We start from the raw sequence: 13,366 nt of genomic DNA, 5'->3' as shown, positions 1-13,366 counted from the left end.
TCCAAACAGCTGGTGCTGGTCCGGTGATGTTTTTAGCAATCCAAGACAAAAGGAGAAAAAAAGAATAGTAGAATGAATTTTAAATCTCTTTCACTTTAAAAAGCTGTTTGATTTCTGACACTGTTTGCCTGTTTTTTTTTTTCTCAAAGCATTACTATGTTCTTTTACAAAATGATGGTTGAGAAACAGGTGGTAATGTTTGTTTGTTTTAGCTGAAGACATGTATAAGACAACCCTATAGCTACCTCTACATGTGCAGGTCTATGAACTGGAAAGGTCTGGTAAACACAGATCTAGAGGAAAATGCACTCAGCACTAAGATGACTGTCACGCCGTGCTCTGCAAGGCGGGCGCTGGTGGTGAGCACAGGAGTGCCTGTGCAGCGATCCCTCCTTCCCACTCCAGGGACACCACTGTCTGCCACCTCCCCACCTTCCTTCACAGCCTCCTAGATGACTTCAATCAAGGCTTCAGGAGAAATAAAAGCGATTCCTTCCTTTTAAGAGTCTAGAAACCTCTAGACATTACCGCCACCTCCAGCAAATGCACCAGGGAAAGAGGCAGGAATTTGAGCATCACAAACCTGGTTCCAAGTGTGGACTCTGCTGCTCACCAACTTTGTCACCTCAGGCAGCTGACGTAGCATCTCAGAGTCACAGTTCTGTCTAAGCATCACCTGTCTTACCTATCTAAAAGGGCTGTTGTAAAGAACAAGTAATATGTTTATGGGAAAGTACTTTTTAATTGATAAAATCACATGGGCCCAGGTACCATCATAAATAAGTGGTGGGCTGGGCTAAGAAAAGCAGAGCAGCGATGGATTCCACATCAGATGCCAGTGGGTGTGAGGAGACAACAGGGTGGGGGGAGACGATGGCAAAGCGGAGGGTCTGGTATCTAAGGCTGGCTGCTGCAAGCCCTGTGTCCTCAGAGCTTCTCATTTCTTAAGAGAAACCAGAGAGCTTCATTTTGTGTGAGCATGAAACCTCCCTAGTTATTTAAAGGTTAGCCACTGTTTCGCAACTTGAAAGCCTAATGCGGGCCATCCCTGAAAGGCCAAACAAAACATGTCTGGGGGCCAGATCTGACCCTGATTTACACACGCATCCCACCGTTCCTGTGTTCAGCGGGACACGTAGGGCTGAGACCCTTCCCAGCTCCTAGGAGGTCCCCCCGACGACTTCCCTAATGGTTGCTGATCCGGATGTGTCCTGACAGCTCGAAGATCTTCCACAGAGTACTGCACGCACCTTCACATGTGGATACTGTAAATAATCCTTCTCATGAAAAGTTAACTAGGCCTCGAACCAATCCAGAGGGTCGCCATCTGGGAGTCCTCAGTACGGGTGAACTGTCAGCACTATAAACATTTCCGACTTCATGGAAGACGCTGACTTTTTCTAAACGAATCACCCCCACCAGTCAAGACTTGCAGTGTGGGTTCAAGAACAAGGCATTCATTTAACCACAATAACAAAAACAGTAAGGCTAAAAACTGTACGGTCATCATAATGACCGGCCTAAAAGCCAACTGTGACTTCCCTAATAAGGTGACGGCCAAAGTTGGCTCCCTGGCGGCTGAATGTCAGTACGATTAATCAGTCTGTTTCCAGTTTTCTCACGACAGCAACATTAACAGTTTGCTTTATTCTGTTTATATGGCGCTGACAGGTCTTCAGCATGCTGGGCCTACTTGCTGGAGATTAATGGCAACTCTTATATGTAGGTACAAATCAGGCAGGGTGAGCAGGCCTTTTAGGACAAGATAAGAACTGGATTCTCCTGCTCTTTTTCGCCCCCCATTGCCCATCAGTTCCTCCTTCTATTAACTTCTATCGAGGAGAAGAATGTTAGTGGTACCCAGCAAGAACTTCTCACTGTTTAAACTCCCCTCTTGATGCTGTAGCCCCAGGTACAACAAAGGGAACCTTCCGTGTTGCTTTTAAGTAAGCTTATCATTGCTAAAGGTACTGTTGGCTGATTTTGTTTTCAAAAAGTCAGATTCCATAGAAAAGTGAAAGACAGGTAAGATATGGCTTCTAGTGACAGGAATTTTAGCATATGAGGTGGGCAATGGGTCCCCTTTGTAGTTATGGTTATTTTTATAGACACCGAAGGCGGCAGAATTAATATAAAATACGACCCAGCTGCAAGAAGTATGGATGTCCGAGAAAATCTCTTAAACATATTTCACTAAATAGTCATCTTTCTAAATAAATCAAAAAGATTTCTAGCCTAAAAATCTATGAGTACTGCTTGCTACCAGTGTACTTTTCTCTGTGGCAAGTTGGAGAGTGTGGTAACCCCGAACATTATTTTAACAGCATATAAATATAGAGAAACTAAAATGACATCCAAAACAAAAAAAAATCAATGTGCTTCCTCTAGGGCTCTGTAGGAAGCATCCTCTCATTCTTTGCTCTTAGGGAGCCCCCTGCTCCACCTGTTTTCATACAACAAATGCATAGTAAGTGTGCACTGCATACCCGGCAACCGCAGGCCCTGTGCACAGCTGGCTCTCCAACCCACTTCCTCTTGCTCACTCTTCTGACAGTGAGGAGCAGGAGCAGGGGACTGATTCCAATACACAGAGCATAGGGGTGGCTTTTAAGTGGAACCTTTTAAAGCTTTGTAAAGATAAGAACAGTCTAGGATAAGAAAGCAGTATTAATAATAATAGTAGGTACTAAGTGCTTATGATAGACAAGCATTACTGTTAAGCCCTTCGGTTGTGAAACCCATTTCACTCCCACAACAGAATGCATTGAGGGAAGAGATAAATAATTGTTTGTGTCTGAAGCGCATGATATTTGAGAGAGTGGAATAATACACTGGATTAGATTGGGGCAGATCTTCCAATTCCACACTTGTGCTTTAATAACTGGTTTGATGTGAAGGTTGAACTGGAGAGGAAAGAAACCCAGGTGAGAAGAACAGTTAGAAGGATAATCCTGAGGCTGAACCAGGGTGGTGTGCTGGAAGTGAAAAAGAAAGACTGGAGACTTATCCCAGAAACAAAACCAACTAAATTTTTTGGCTGATTTGAGTTTTTCTTTAGTTCATTTGTTCATTCATTTAACAATTTTCGAAGGTTTTAGATGGGTCAAACACTGTGCTAAGTGACACAGAGAAGAAAGAAAAAGAAGAATTTGAAGATTACTCCTTCCTCAAAACTGGGCTACCAGCTATTGCTCAGTGGTCTAAAGTGACCTGTAACAGACATCCACCCATCACCCATCCCGCCTTCTACCCACCCATTCAGTACTTACTGAACACCCACCTTGTGCCAGGCACTACTCTACATAACGGTCAGGAATAAGTTCAGGAAAGAAAAGGAAAAAAAGACTACGATTTCCATTCTCACAGCCCTAGGAATGCCTTCCTTCCAGAACTCCATTCCTGTCCTGGTGGTCTGGCCATAAGGCGCAGTACATGGTGGCAAACCACCAAACTGCTGGAACAGCACAGGTATTCTTAGTCATCCATATGAAGAGAGGATCTCCTATGTAATTCCTAAATGTGTGCCCTGATTCAGCATATTTAACCAAAGCAAAACATTATATTAGAAAGGTATCTAACATGATTCCCATGTGTAGATTTTAGTATCACTGAAAAATACAAGTATAAGAAAAAGCAGCTCTAAGCAAAGCCAAAAGGTACTGAAAATAATAGAACAAACATACTTTGAATGTTAAAAATCTTATATCTAGTTTAGTTGGTGAATTAGTTTGAGACATATGATTTTATTGCCTTTCAGGGAAAGCCCTGATATTTTAAAATTAAGATTTGCCTAGACTTAATAAGAATAAATCCTGACCACCTTCTAGTGCTTTCTGAAAAACCACTAAGTAATAGAATGACTACCACTGAGAAGTATTTCACTTTATGGCAGCTGCCTTTTCATTATTATTTTATGAGAGTTTGTCTAGATATTATGTATCCTTTACTATCTACATTTAATTCTTTTTAAAATGTTTCCTTCAGATGCCTGGGGTTTTGTCAGTTTCTTTGGCTCTTAATCGGATTTCAAACAGCAAATGATACCACTTTCCAAAAGTTCTTATTCACATAGGCTTGCCTCCGAAAACTATGACTAATGTATGTTTTTAAATTTCTATTAAAACAAAAAAAAAATTAAAAGGTATGTTTAGGGACTTATGAACACATCAACAATTATTTCATGAACACCATCAATAATTATTTCAAGTATAAGCTAGTTGATATATGTCAAGGGTGAGAATTTAAATGCCAGTAAAACCTAACCATAAAGAAGGAATTTGATGAGAGCAGGCACATTTTAACTTCAGTTTTATGTTGAGGATCTGAGCCTGGTATGGACTTGTGTGTTCCATAAACTCTGAAATCACCAAGCTATGGAAGAGCAGCCTGTGCCAACGGTAACATGAAAAGGAAGAATCTTGGGCCTTTTCCTCTTTTGCTTGTTTTTTGTTTTTTGTTTTTGATGCATCTTAATACAAGCTCTAGACTGTGTCATTTATCAAGTGTGTTTCTGTCTGGAAAACAAGATTTGGATAACCACCTACTTATTTTCCATTGAAAAAATGTTTTTCAGTTATGAACTATTTCAAACATGCTTATTTTTACTGATGATAATAGGAGCTGAAACTGGGGAAAATGCAAAACACAAGTGATCAATGAAGCCACTCCCATGATTATTATCTCAAGTTAAGTTATCGGAAAGAGAAGTCTTCACCGTCGTGGGAACTTGATCCACGGGTTTAAAGCTCCAGTTACGCTGAGATATTATTTTCATTGTGTTTGGCTCAAACAGAGAGTGGACCTCAGAGAAAAGTCAGAGCTGAGCCCAGAGGGAGAGCCACAGAATTCGAGACGGTCCGCGCTGTAAAGGCCCTTAGAGATCATCTAACCACCCTCCCGGGGCGGGAAAGAAAAACAAACCGGAGCCGTCTGACATTTATGACTCTTACCTGCGGCGCAGATCCTCGGCCACGGCTGCCCGGCAGCTGAACAAATAGGCTCGCAGCGATTTCAGCCGCTGCCGCAGCCGCACCACAGTGGCCAGCGGCTCGGCGTGTCCGTACAGCATGGGGTTTTCCTGCTGGATGTCGATCAGGGGCTCCTCGTACACATACTCCAGAAACTCCTTGGCCTGCTTGGACACCTACGAAAGAAAGTTCCTCCATCAGTGCCGGCGAACCACCCAGCCTTCCACACCTCCTCCAGCTAGGAACCATGGCTTAACGATCAAAGTAATACTATTTTCCGAACACAGCCAAATGAAAAAGCCCACAACCTAACTAAACTAAAAAAAAAATGTAGCTGTTCTTTTTCTCCTCCAGAAACTCAGTGAGTAAAAGGAACCTAAAAGGAAACAGAATTGAAAGGAATTCATTCATTCTTATGTTGTTACATGAATACACAAATCTACATATGTGATAAAATGACACAGAACAGTATACCAATGTGAATTTCCTGTTTTTTAAATATTGTACTATAGTTATTTAAGATATAACCAGTGACATGAAAAGAATCTGAAAAAATATGCATATGTATAACTGAATCACTTTGCTGTACACCTGAAACTAATACATTGTAAATCAACTGTACTTCAATAAAAACATGTTTTAAAAGATATACCCAGTGGTTAAAAGATACACAGAACCACTCTGTATTGTATTATCTATGCAACTTCCTATGAATGCATAATTATTTCAAAATAAAAAGGAAAAAAAAGGAATTTATTAAGACTCTTATAGCAGTGCTGATTAAAAGCTATATACATGTGCATATATATGTATGTATATTTTATAATACTTTTTATAAGCAGCCATTTCAAAAAAAATAGGTAAACCATACACATATTACAAAATTCAAAAGGAATAAAAGGGTATCTCCAAAAAAAGAGGAAAAAAGATACTACATGTGGAACAATTTGCATAGAAAACAGGCTCAAATACACACTTTAGTGAGGAGAAGAGTTGCTCTTATTAGAACAGCTCTGAGCTTGGGCTGATGCTGGCCAGTATATCCATCCAACTCTATATTCACTTCTGGTCATAAACGTCAAGAGTATCAGAGTTGACTTTAACATGTCATTGTCATCAGTAGAAATAAATAGTAGAAACACAATGCACCTGAGATATGAAGGGTGTAACTTAAATAATGCATAACCTATGGGTAGTTTGGAAGATCTTTGCAGACCAATTCACTGATACTGAGGATGTGGACTGGCTCAGTGACACACAGAGTTGGCTCTGTTTCTGTTTATGGAAGGTAAAACCTCTCCACAAGGTCTCCACCAAAACCTCTCCAGTACTGGGAGTAAGGCGGGAATTCAACATAAAACAAACAACTCCTCTCATTAAAAAGAAAACTGAAAATCTACTGTTTCATGCTCTAGGCTAGAAAAGTATTAATGAAGAAAAATAAAATACAGTCCCTACCTTCATGGGATTCAACATTGAGTATAAGAGACAAATATTTAAAAAAAAAACAAAACATGTAACATACAGCCTGCTACCTGCCGCAAAAGAAATATGGATGAGACTACTGGTCCCTTAAAGGAGGGAGACATCAAACGTGCTGGGAGAAGGGAGTTAGGGGCCAGGGCAGGGCCGGCAAAGCAGGTGACACTGGCTCAAGGTCTAGAAAGAGAACTGGAAATTCACTTAGTGGGCAAGGATGGGACAGAGGAGAGTACGACAAGCAGACACCGCCACGAAAACCAGTGTGTACATGTGATACACTAGATGTACGGCCATTGTATGTTGATTAAAAACACATGTTCATGAAAGTCAGTATTCTCTTCTTTTCGTGGAAAGCTCATACAAAAGTTTATGTTCTTACAGAGATGCAAAAAAAAGCATCAGGTTTTTTTCTAATAAAAGTCATTTTTTCTCCTTATAAGCAATTTTGAGGTGCCTGTTCTGTTGTGTGATCCTTGGGGATCCTGCAGAGTTGAAGAGTTAGCGTTAGTGAAGTTCACAGTCTCTGCCCATCCAGCCCACAAAGAGGCACAGAGAATTAGCCACAACCTTTGACTGCTTAACCAGATGGAAGTAACAGTGGACAGGGCTAAATAACGCATCCTTCTGAGGTCTAGAGACGCAGGTACGGACACGGCAGACACTATAGCTGGCACTCAGCAGTCTACCACAGGCAGGGCCCTGTCCTCATGCAGCACAGTTCAGCAGGGAAACATGGAATTGGACTCAAATGTTTTGTTTATCATGGTTAAATATTTGCTATATTTAAATACCTCAAATGAGGAAAAAAAATGGACAGTGTTCTGGAAAATGAAGTAAAATCCACTTGAAACTGTTGCTGAAGAATGATGTATTGTACAATTCAATTAGTCTTTCTGGCTCTATTGAGCAGTGTTTATACTGAGCCAGGGCCCCGCTGAATTAGGTTAACAATGCTACCTTTTAGTAGGTGAACAGAAGGACAAAGGGCACTGGCCAGCCTCCCAGGTCTTAAAAGGCTTCTCTCTTCAGGTGGTACTTAAGCCCGAATGGAAAAAAAAAAGTCTTTCACAGAGACAGTAAAAGCAGTGAGACAAATGGGACAGCAGCTACTGACATCAGCATTCACAAACTGAAATTACTAAAAACAAAAACAGAGCTGGTCTCAATAAGGCCTGAGGCACCACTTCGCAAAGTTATTAACTAGCGTTAAGAATACATAGCATATTGTGACCTCGGCTGCCCAAGTATGTGAACAAATAAATCCCTGCCATGCTGCGCCATTTTGGGCAGCAAGGATGAGCACGTGCTCAGTCTTTGAGAATCAACCACTTACACCGGTAAGGGAATTTTTGAGAGAACTCAAAATTTGGCATGAAATCCTACTTTTGCAAAATAGGGGAAAAGCGGTGTAAACACTGCTCTAAGTTCTAAAAGATCCTCCTTATAGGTATGCACATTCAACTCAAACTCAACTGTAACTAAAAAGCTTTTTTAAAAACATATAGTTACTTAGGGAAGGAAGCCAATGGTATTCTTAAATGATGGAGCTTATGTGAGAGAAAGTGTCTTTCTTATTAATGGAAATATTTCATGAGTTACACGTGAATGCCAAATATATTCCACCTCAGAGCTAGGAGCTACTTCTTGCCTACCAAATTACGAAAAACATCTAAAGGCGGCGTGCTGTTTCTGATGTGAAAACTCAGCTCATAGGTGCAGATGGACAAACACAATACTCTTTTCTTTAGAAAAATGAATGATTTAGGTTGGCATTCTTCCCCATGATCCCACTCCATTCACATTAGAAACAATTTTTATAGGGTTGATCGTTCATTTTTCAAACCTATTGGCCTGTTAGTATTTTACTAAATAATATTTACTATTTATTAAAGTTATTAGTATTATTAATATAAACCAGTTTCTTTCTGTAGCTCTTTTAACTTAGAAGAGTTTAAGTTGTAAGAAGTCAATTCTATGACTGTGGTTTTATTGCAGTTTGTGAACTGGTTCTCTCTTCACAGCCCTGCAGTTTACATAAATCAAGAGAGCTGAGGAGGAGGAGGTCCAGGTAGAAACAGGTCTCCTTCCCACTGAGTTGGAGAAACCAGCACAATCAGGTTATGATTATCCACAAACAGTGACCAATCTGCTACATACACGTATGTATTTATGAATAAACACTTGTCATTTGATTTGAACATTAAGCATCACTGGTATAGATTTGAACATGATACACCTTTTGTTATGCTGCTGACAGCCACCTCTTAAAAATAAAATTCTCAAATGTTGTTTAGGTTTATGTAATTCTGAGAGGTTCTGGAACAGTGTCCTAGTATGCTTCCCCAAAAATAGCCCTAGGTAAGAAAGCAATGGGGCAAAGGGAATGTGGTGACCATAGACAGCAATTTGGAGAGGACGATGACATGGTGGTGGTGGCGGCGAGGACCTTAGTTTTTGTTAAAGGAGGAAAATGTATCAGAATAAAACAGATCTTAGAATAATCTTAGAATAACAAGAACTGGTACAGATAATCTAGTTCAGTTTTTCTCAACCTGTGTTCCAAGGAATACCAGTCATACAAAAAAGATGTTCTGAGGTCCAGCAAGAAATATGTCACATGCCACATTCCTCTCTTGGTGATTCAAAGCGCAGCATGTTAGCATATTAAAGCTCTGGGACATGGAGTACTGAGGAAAACCTGCTTCCCCCGGCTGCTTCCCCACCTACCTGACTGCAGACATGGCAGCTGTTTAGTGTTGTGCAGGCTGCCTGGGGCGGTGGGGTGGGATATGAAATTCAGCCTAGGCCCTGCTCACCCACCAGAGGAAAGGGCATCTTTCTCCACTATTACTCACATTTAACAGAAGAGAAAACTGACTCCAGAGAATGTAAATGACTTTATCTGGGGTCACCTGGTGGCAGAACTCGAGGCAAAACTCAGAAGTCAGGATACGCTGCTCTGTGCTTTTTTGCATTGTTTACATCCACAATTCTTTTTATTTTTTAATAACTCTACCAAAAAATGTGTTCATCACTCTGTAAAAGAGGTGATTCCTGTCCCTGTTGTCCTTCCCTCTTCCCTAGTGAAACAGAAGGCAAGTGGGCTACAAATGGAGATGAACTGCATAGTTTAAGGTGGTGGTGCATTGGTGTGTGGGTTCCCATTTGACTCTAACTCTAAAACAAAAACTAAAGTCCAATAACACTTCATTTATCTAGCAGTCGTTTATTTGTATATGTTTACTGTCTTTCTCGAGATCTCGAGAAATTCATGAGACAGAAGCTATGTCTCAAGGCCGAGAAGGGCGAGCACAGTAAGTGTTCAATAAATTCTCACTGAACAGAGGAACGGGTACTTTACAGTACTCTGGCCATAACTTTGAACCACACATTGCTAAGAGTCTGATATTTGTTTCTAAGTTCACAACATATTTAGAGTTAATAAAGAAGAGGGGAAGGACAGCTAGAGGCAATACAGGGACAACAGAGGTGACAACTGACACCCTGGTACCAAGGGAAGAAAGGCACTGGAAAGAAGATATAAGGTAAAAGCGAGCACTCAGCTCTGATGGAGGGTCATTTGGCCACATCCATCCAACTCACAAGTGCACACACCTACATCTAGGAAGTTACCCGCTGACAGCCTCACTCATGGATGAAAAGGCTTACATGCAGACATAGTAAACAATCTTATGGTTACCGGGGAAACGGGGTGGGAAGGGATAAGTTTGGGAGTTTGAGATTTACAAATCTTAGCCACGATATATAAAACTGGATTTTAAAAAAGTTTCTACTATATAGCACAGGGAACTATGTTCAATATCCTGTAATAACCTTTAATGAAAAAAATATGAAAATGAATATATATGTATATGCATGACTGGGACATTGTGCTGTACACCAGAAACTGACACATTGTAACTGATGGTACTTCAACTTAAAAAAATAATGTCTGAAGTTATTCATTGAATCTCTCTCTATAATAGGTTGGAAAAGCCTTAATGTTCATCAAAACAAGGACAAGTTGGATAAACTGGTGTGTGTGTGTGTGTGTGTGTGTGTGTTTGTTAAATTCATGACACAATATGGAATGGCTGTTAAAAAAAAAAAAAAGCCCAAGGAAGAGTTTTACGATCTAAATGGAATGTTTTCTAAGAGCAGCACGTATGCTATACATGCCCACTGTCATTTTTGTGTAAAAAAATCCGCCATGTACGTACAATATGCCTGGGAGGAGTAATCTGGTTGCCTGTAGGGAGAACAAGGTGGGTGGGAGAAAGAGGCAGAAGGGAGATTTTCTATGTACCTATGTCCTTTGTACTTTTGAATCTTGAAATTTGTGAAAATATATTATGTTCAAAAAAATAACAAAAGTACTGTAGTACAAGGCAATTTCTTTACAGAATAAATAGCCTCCCATACTACATTAAACCACATTGAGGTTATTGATCACAGGACAGAACAATCATATTTATAATCATAATTCGGAGGATTAAAAAAGGTTAATTTCTAATATATATTTTCTTAAATAGAATATATGGTGCCACAGGACAGAATTTATGAAACAACAAAAATAATAGAATCACATTACTGAAAATTGTAAAATAAAGATTAGGAGAGAAGAAAAATAATCACCCATAATCTTACCACGGTAAAATAACCACTTCCTGCTTTTGGTAACGTTCCCTTCCAGTATTTTTTCCCACCTCTATTATGAAAAATCATGGCAAAAGTTTTAATAGGATCCATCCCAGCCATAACACTTCTTGGTCCTATTAAAACAGGCACTGTGGGCTAGTGGAGGAGGAATCAGGAGATCTTAAGTTTAATTACAATTTGTTCTCAAAATCTCCAAATGACTCTGAATAAGTGGTTTTTCCCATCAGCAAGCTGCTCTCCAGCTCTGCAAGGGCAATAGAGCCTGCCCTGAATGCCTCTCAAGATGAAGAGATAGGAAATAGCTTATGTAACGTGGAAAACCCCTAGTTAAATGGAATGTGAATATTCAGGCTAGGATACAAAAATATTTGTAAAAAGCACAATGGAGGAGTACTATTTAGGATGAGCCGAGGGTAAGTTTGAGTTCCTTACCATCTCTTTGTCATGCTTGGTATTTTTGAATTGGTGGGGTGGGAGGGTAGAGGGCAAGTTATCTTCAAAGAGAATTTCATTAGAAAATGGCTACAGAATTTGAGGATAGATAGGATTTAGCTGCTAGGTAATCCCAGAGCTCAATTCAATCTGCAGGATGTACACTGGAAAATAGATGAAATCCTGCTTTAAAAATAATTAGGGTTATTATTACTCTGGAGAGCACACAAAGAAATGCTTAACATGACAGATTTCATTCTGCTCTGCAAAACCATTTTTTCACTCTTTTAAGTGGATAGTCAAGCCAGTCACGTACTTGCAATTAAGGGAGCAGGGAGATCTAACAGAACAATGTCTGGTCTTGGAAACTGATAGGTCTGAATTGATCCTCACAATTAGGAACATTAAGTTAAATCCTGAGCAAAGACAGACAGACACTGGACCAAATGGAATATAGTTACTTAATGCCAGTGAGAGATGATCCAGATAAAATCGACCAGCTCTGTTCTTGCTCTAAAATCGTCTCTGGTCCGCTGAGATCCTAGGAAGGAACGGTCTGACAAGGGGGAGTTTCCTCACGTGCAACATGGATGAAGTGAGGGACCTAATATCCTCATTACTTACCTATCTTCTCAAAATCAAACCTTGTTACTTGAGTGACCACCACTGCAAAAGGTCTGCTTTAGAGAAAGACTTTAAGCATCACTGATGACTAAATTGGTTTGGATGGCCTCTAGCGATCGCTGCAAAAAGACCTGGATCTCCTCCATCTCAGGTCTCCACAGACCATGCCTGAGTTTTTCATTTTCCTCATCCAGTGCCACCTTTTCTGCTTTAGCTCCACTGACAGGCACGTATTCTGTGGGCAGGTGCCATCCGCCTACATCCGCAATGATCCTGGGGCCGTTACTGCCTCACTTACTCGCTCTCTACATACTTCTCGGCTGTCAAAGTCCTGCTCTAAGTAGATGAGTCTAAACTGTTTAAGCAAACTCAACTAGTGTTCTTTCCCTATAAATAAGTTTTTATCTAATACCACATGGCAAATATATTTATAGCCTCTATTCGGAGTGTTAAGTACAAGATGCAGAGGAGAGAATGATAACTCTGCCTGGCAGAGCGGAAGGAAAGAATCAGGAGAGGAAGTGAGGTTTAAGCTGGGTTTAGGACTTGAATGAGGGCAAGAGGAAGACAAGAGGTGTGAAACAGCCTGGCAGGACTGGGGAACGGGCAGGAGTGTGATCTTCGGAAGAGACTCATGGGAGTGGGGATATAGTGGATGAAAGGGCTGGAAAGGCAGGGACTAGTGACCATAAAAGGTCTTTATGTCAGGCTGAGGGATTTGTTTTTACCTTACAGTCAATCATAGTAAAAGCTGGCATTAACTGAGCACATACTATATTCCAGACACTGCACGAGGTGCTTTCTGTGAACTGTTCATTTAAGCAAACAGCACCTAATGAAGTAGGTACTATCGCTACTATTATCTCTATTCTAAATGTGAAGAAACTGAGACTAAGAGAGGGTGCAACATTTACCCAAGGTGAGAATAGTGCTTTTTGGAAATAATGTTGGGGCAAATTAGGACTTTCCTGAAATATTGTTGAGGCAAGACTTGAAGGCAGCAGGAAGCAGAAAGCAGGAAAGCAGGAAGCTACTGAATTCCTTCCCGTGAGTGATGCTGAGGGCTGCGTCGGTGTGGTGGGGGCTGTGCGTGATGTGGGGAGCATGACCTCAGAGCTAAACGTCAGTGGTTGATTTCTGCTAACTGGGTAGGCAGGCCAGGTGCGGCAGAGGGGAGGGTCCAGGAAGCCTCCCAGCACTGT

General features: G+C 40.7%; 1 protein-coding gene across 3 annotated transcripts in view; it reads right to left on the bottom strand.

Annotated features, from left to right (window-relative positions):
- PLEKHM3 (pleckstrin homology domain containing M3) overlaps window positions 1-13,366 on the bottom strand; it is a 164,205-nt gene that overhangs the window by 81,063 nt on the left and 69,776 nt on the right. For all 3 annotated transcript variants that reach the window (XR_004189975.2, XM_006205232.4, XM_072961370.1), the window contains exon 5: window positions 4,950-5,143. Coding sequence is in view for 2 of the 3 variants with exons in the window: in XM_006205232.4 (XP_006205294.2) it covers window positions 4,950-5,143 (194 nt within the window). In the remaining variant the exon portion in view is untranslated. The remainder of the gene's footprint in view (window positions 1-4,949; window positions 5,144-13,366) is intronic.

Source organism: Vicugna pacos, chromosome 5, assembly GCF_048564905.1.
Source record: "Vicugna pacos chromosome 5, VicPac4, whole genome shotgun sequence".
In the NCBI taxonomy this organism is placed as follows: Eukaryota; Metazoa; Chordata; class Mammalia; order Artiodactyla; family Camelidae; genus Vicugna; species Vicugna pacos.
Note: the sequence above shows the minus strand (reverse complement) of the source record. Positions and strands in the feature narration are given on the sequence as shown.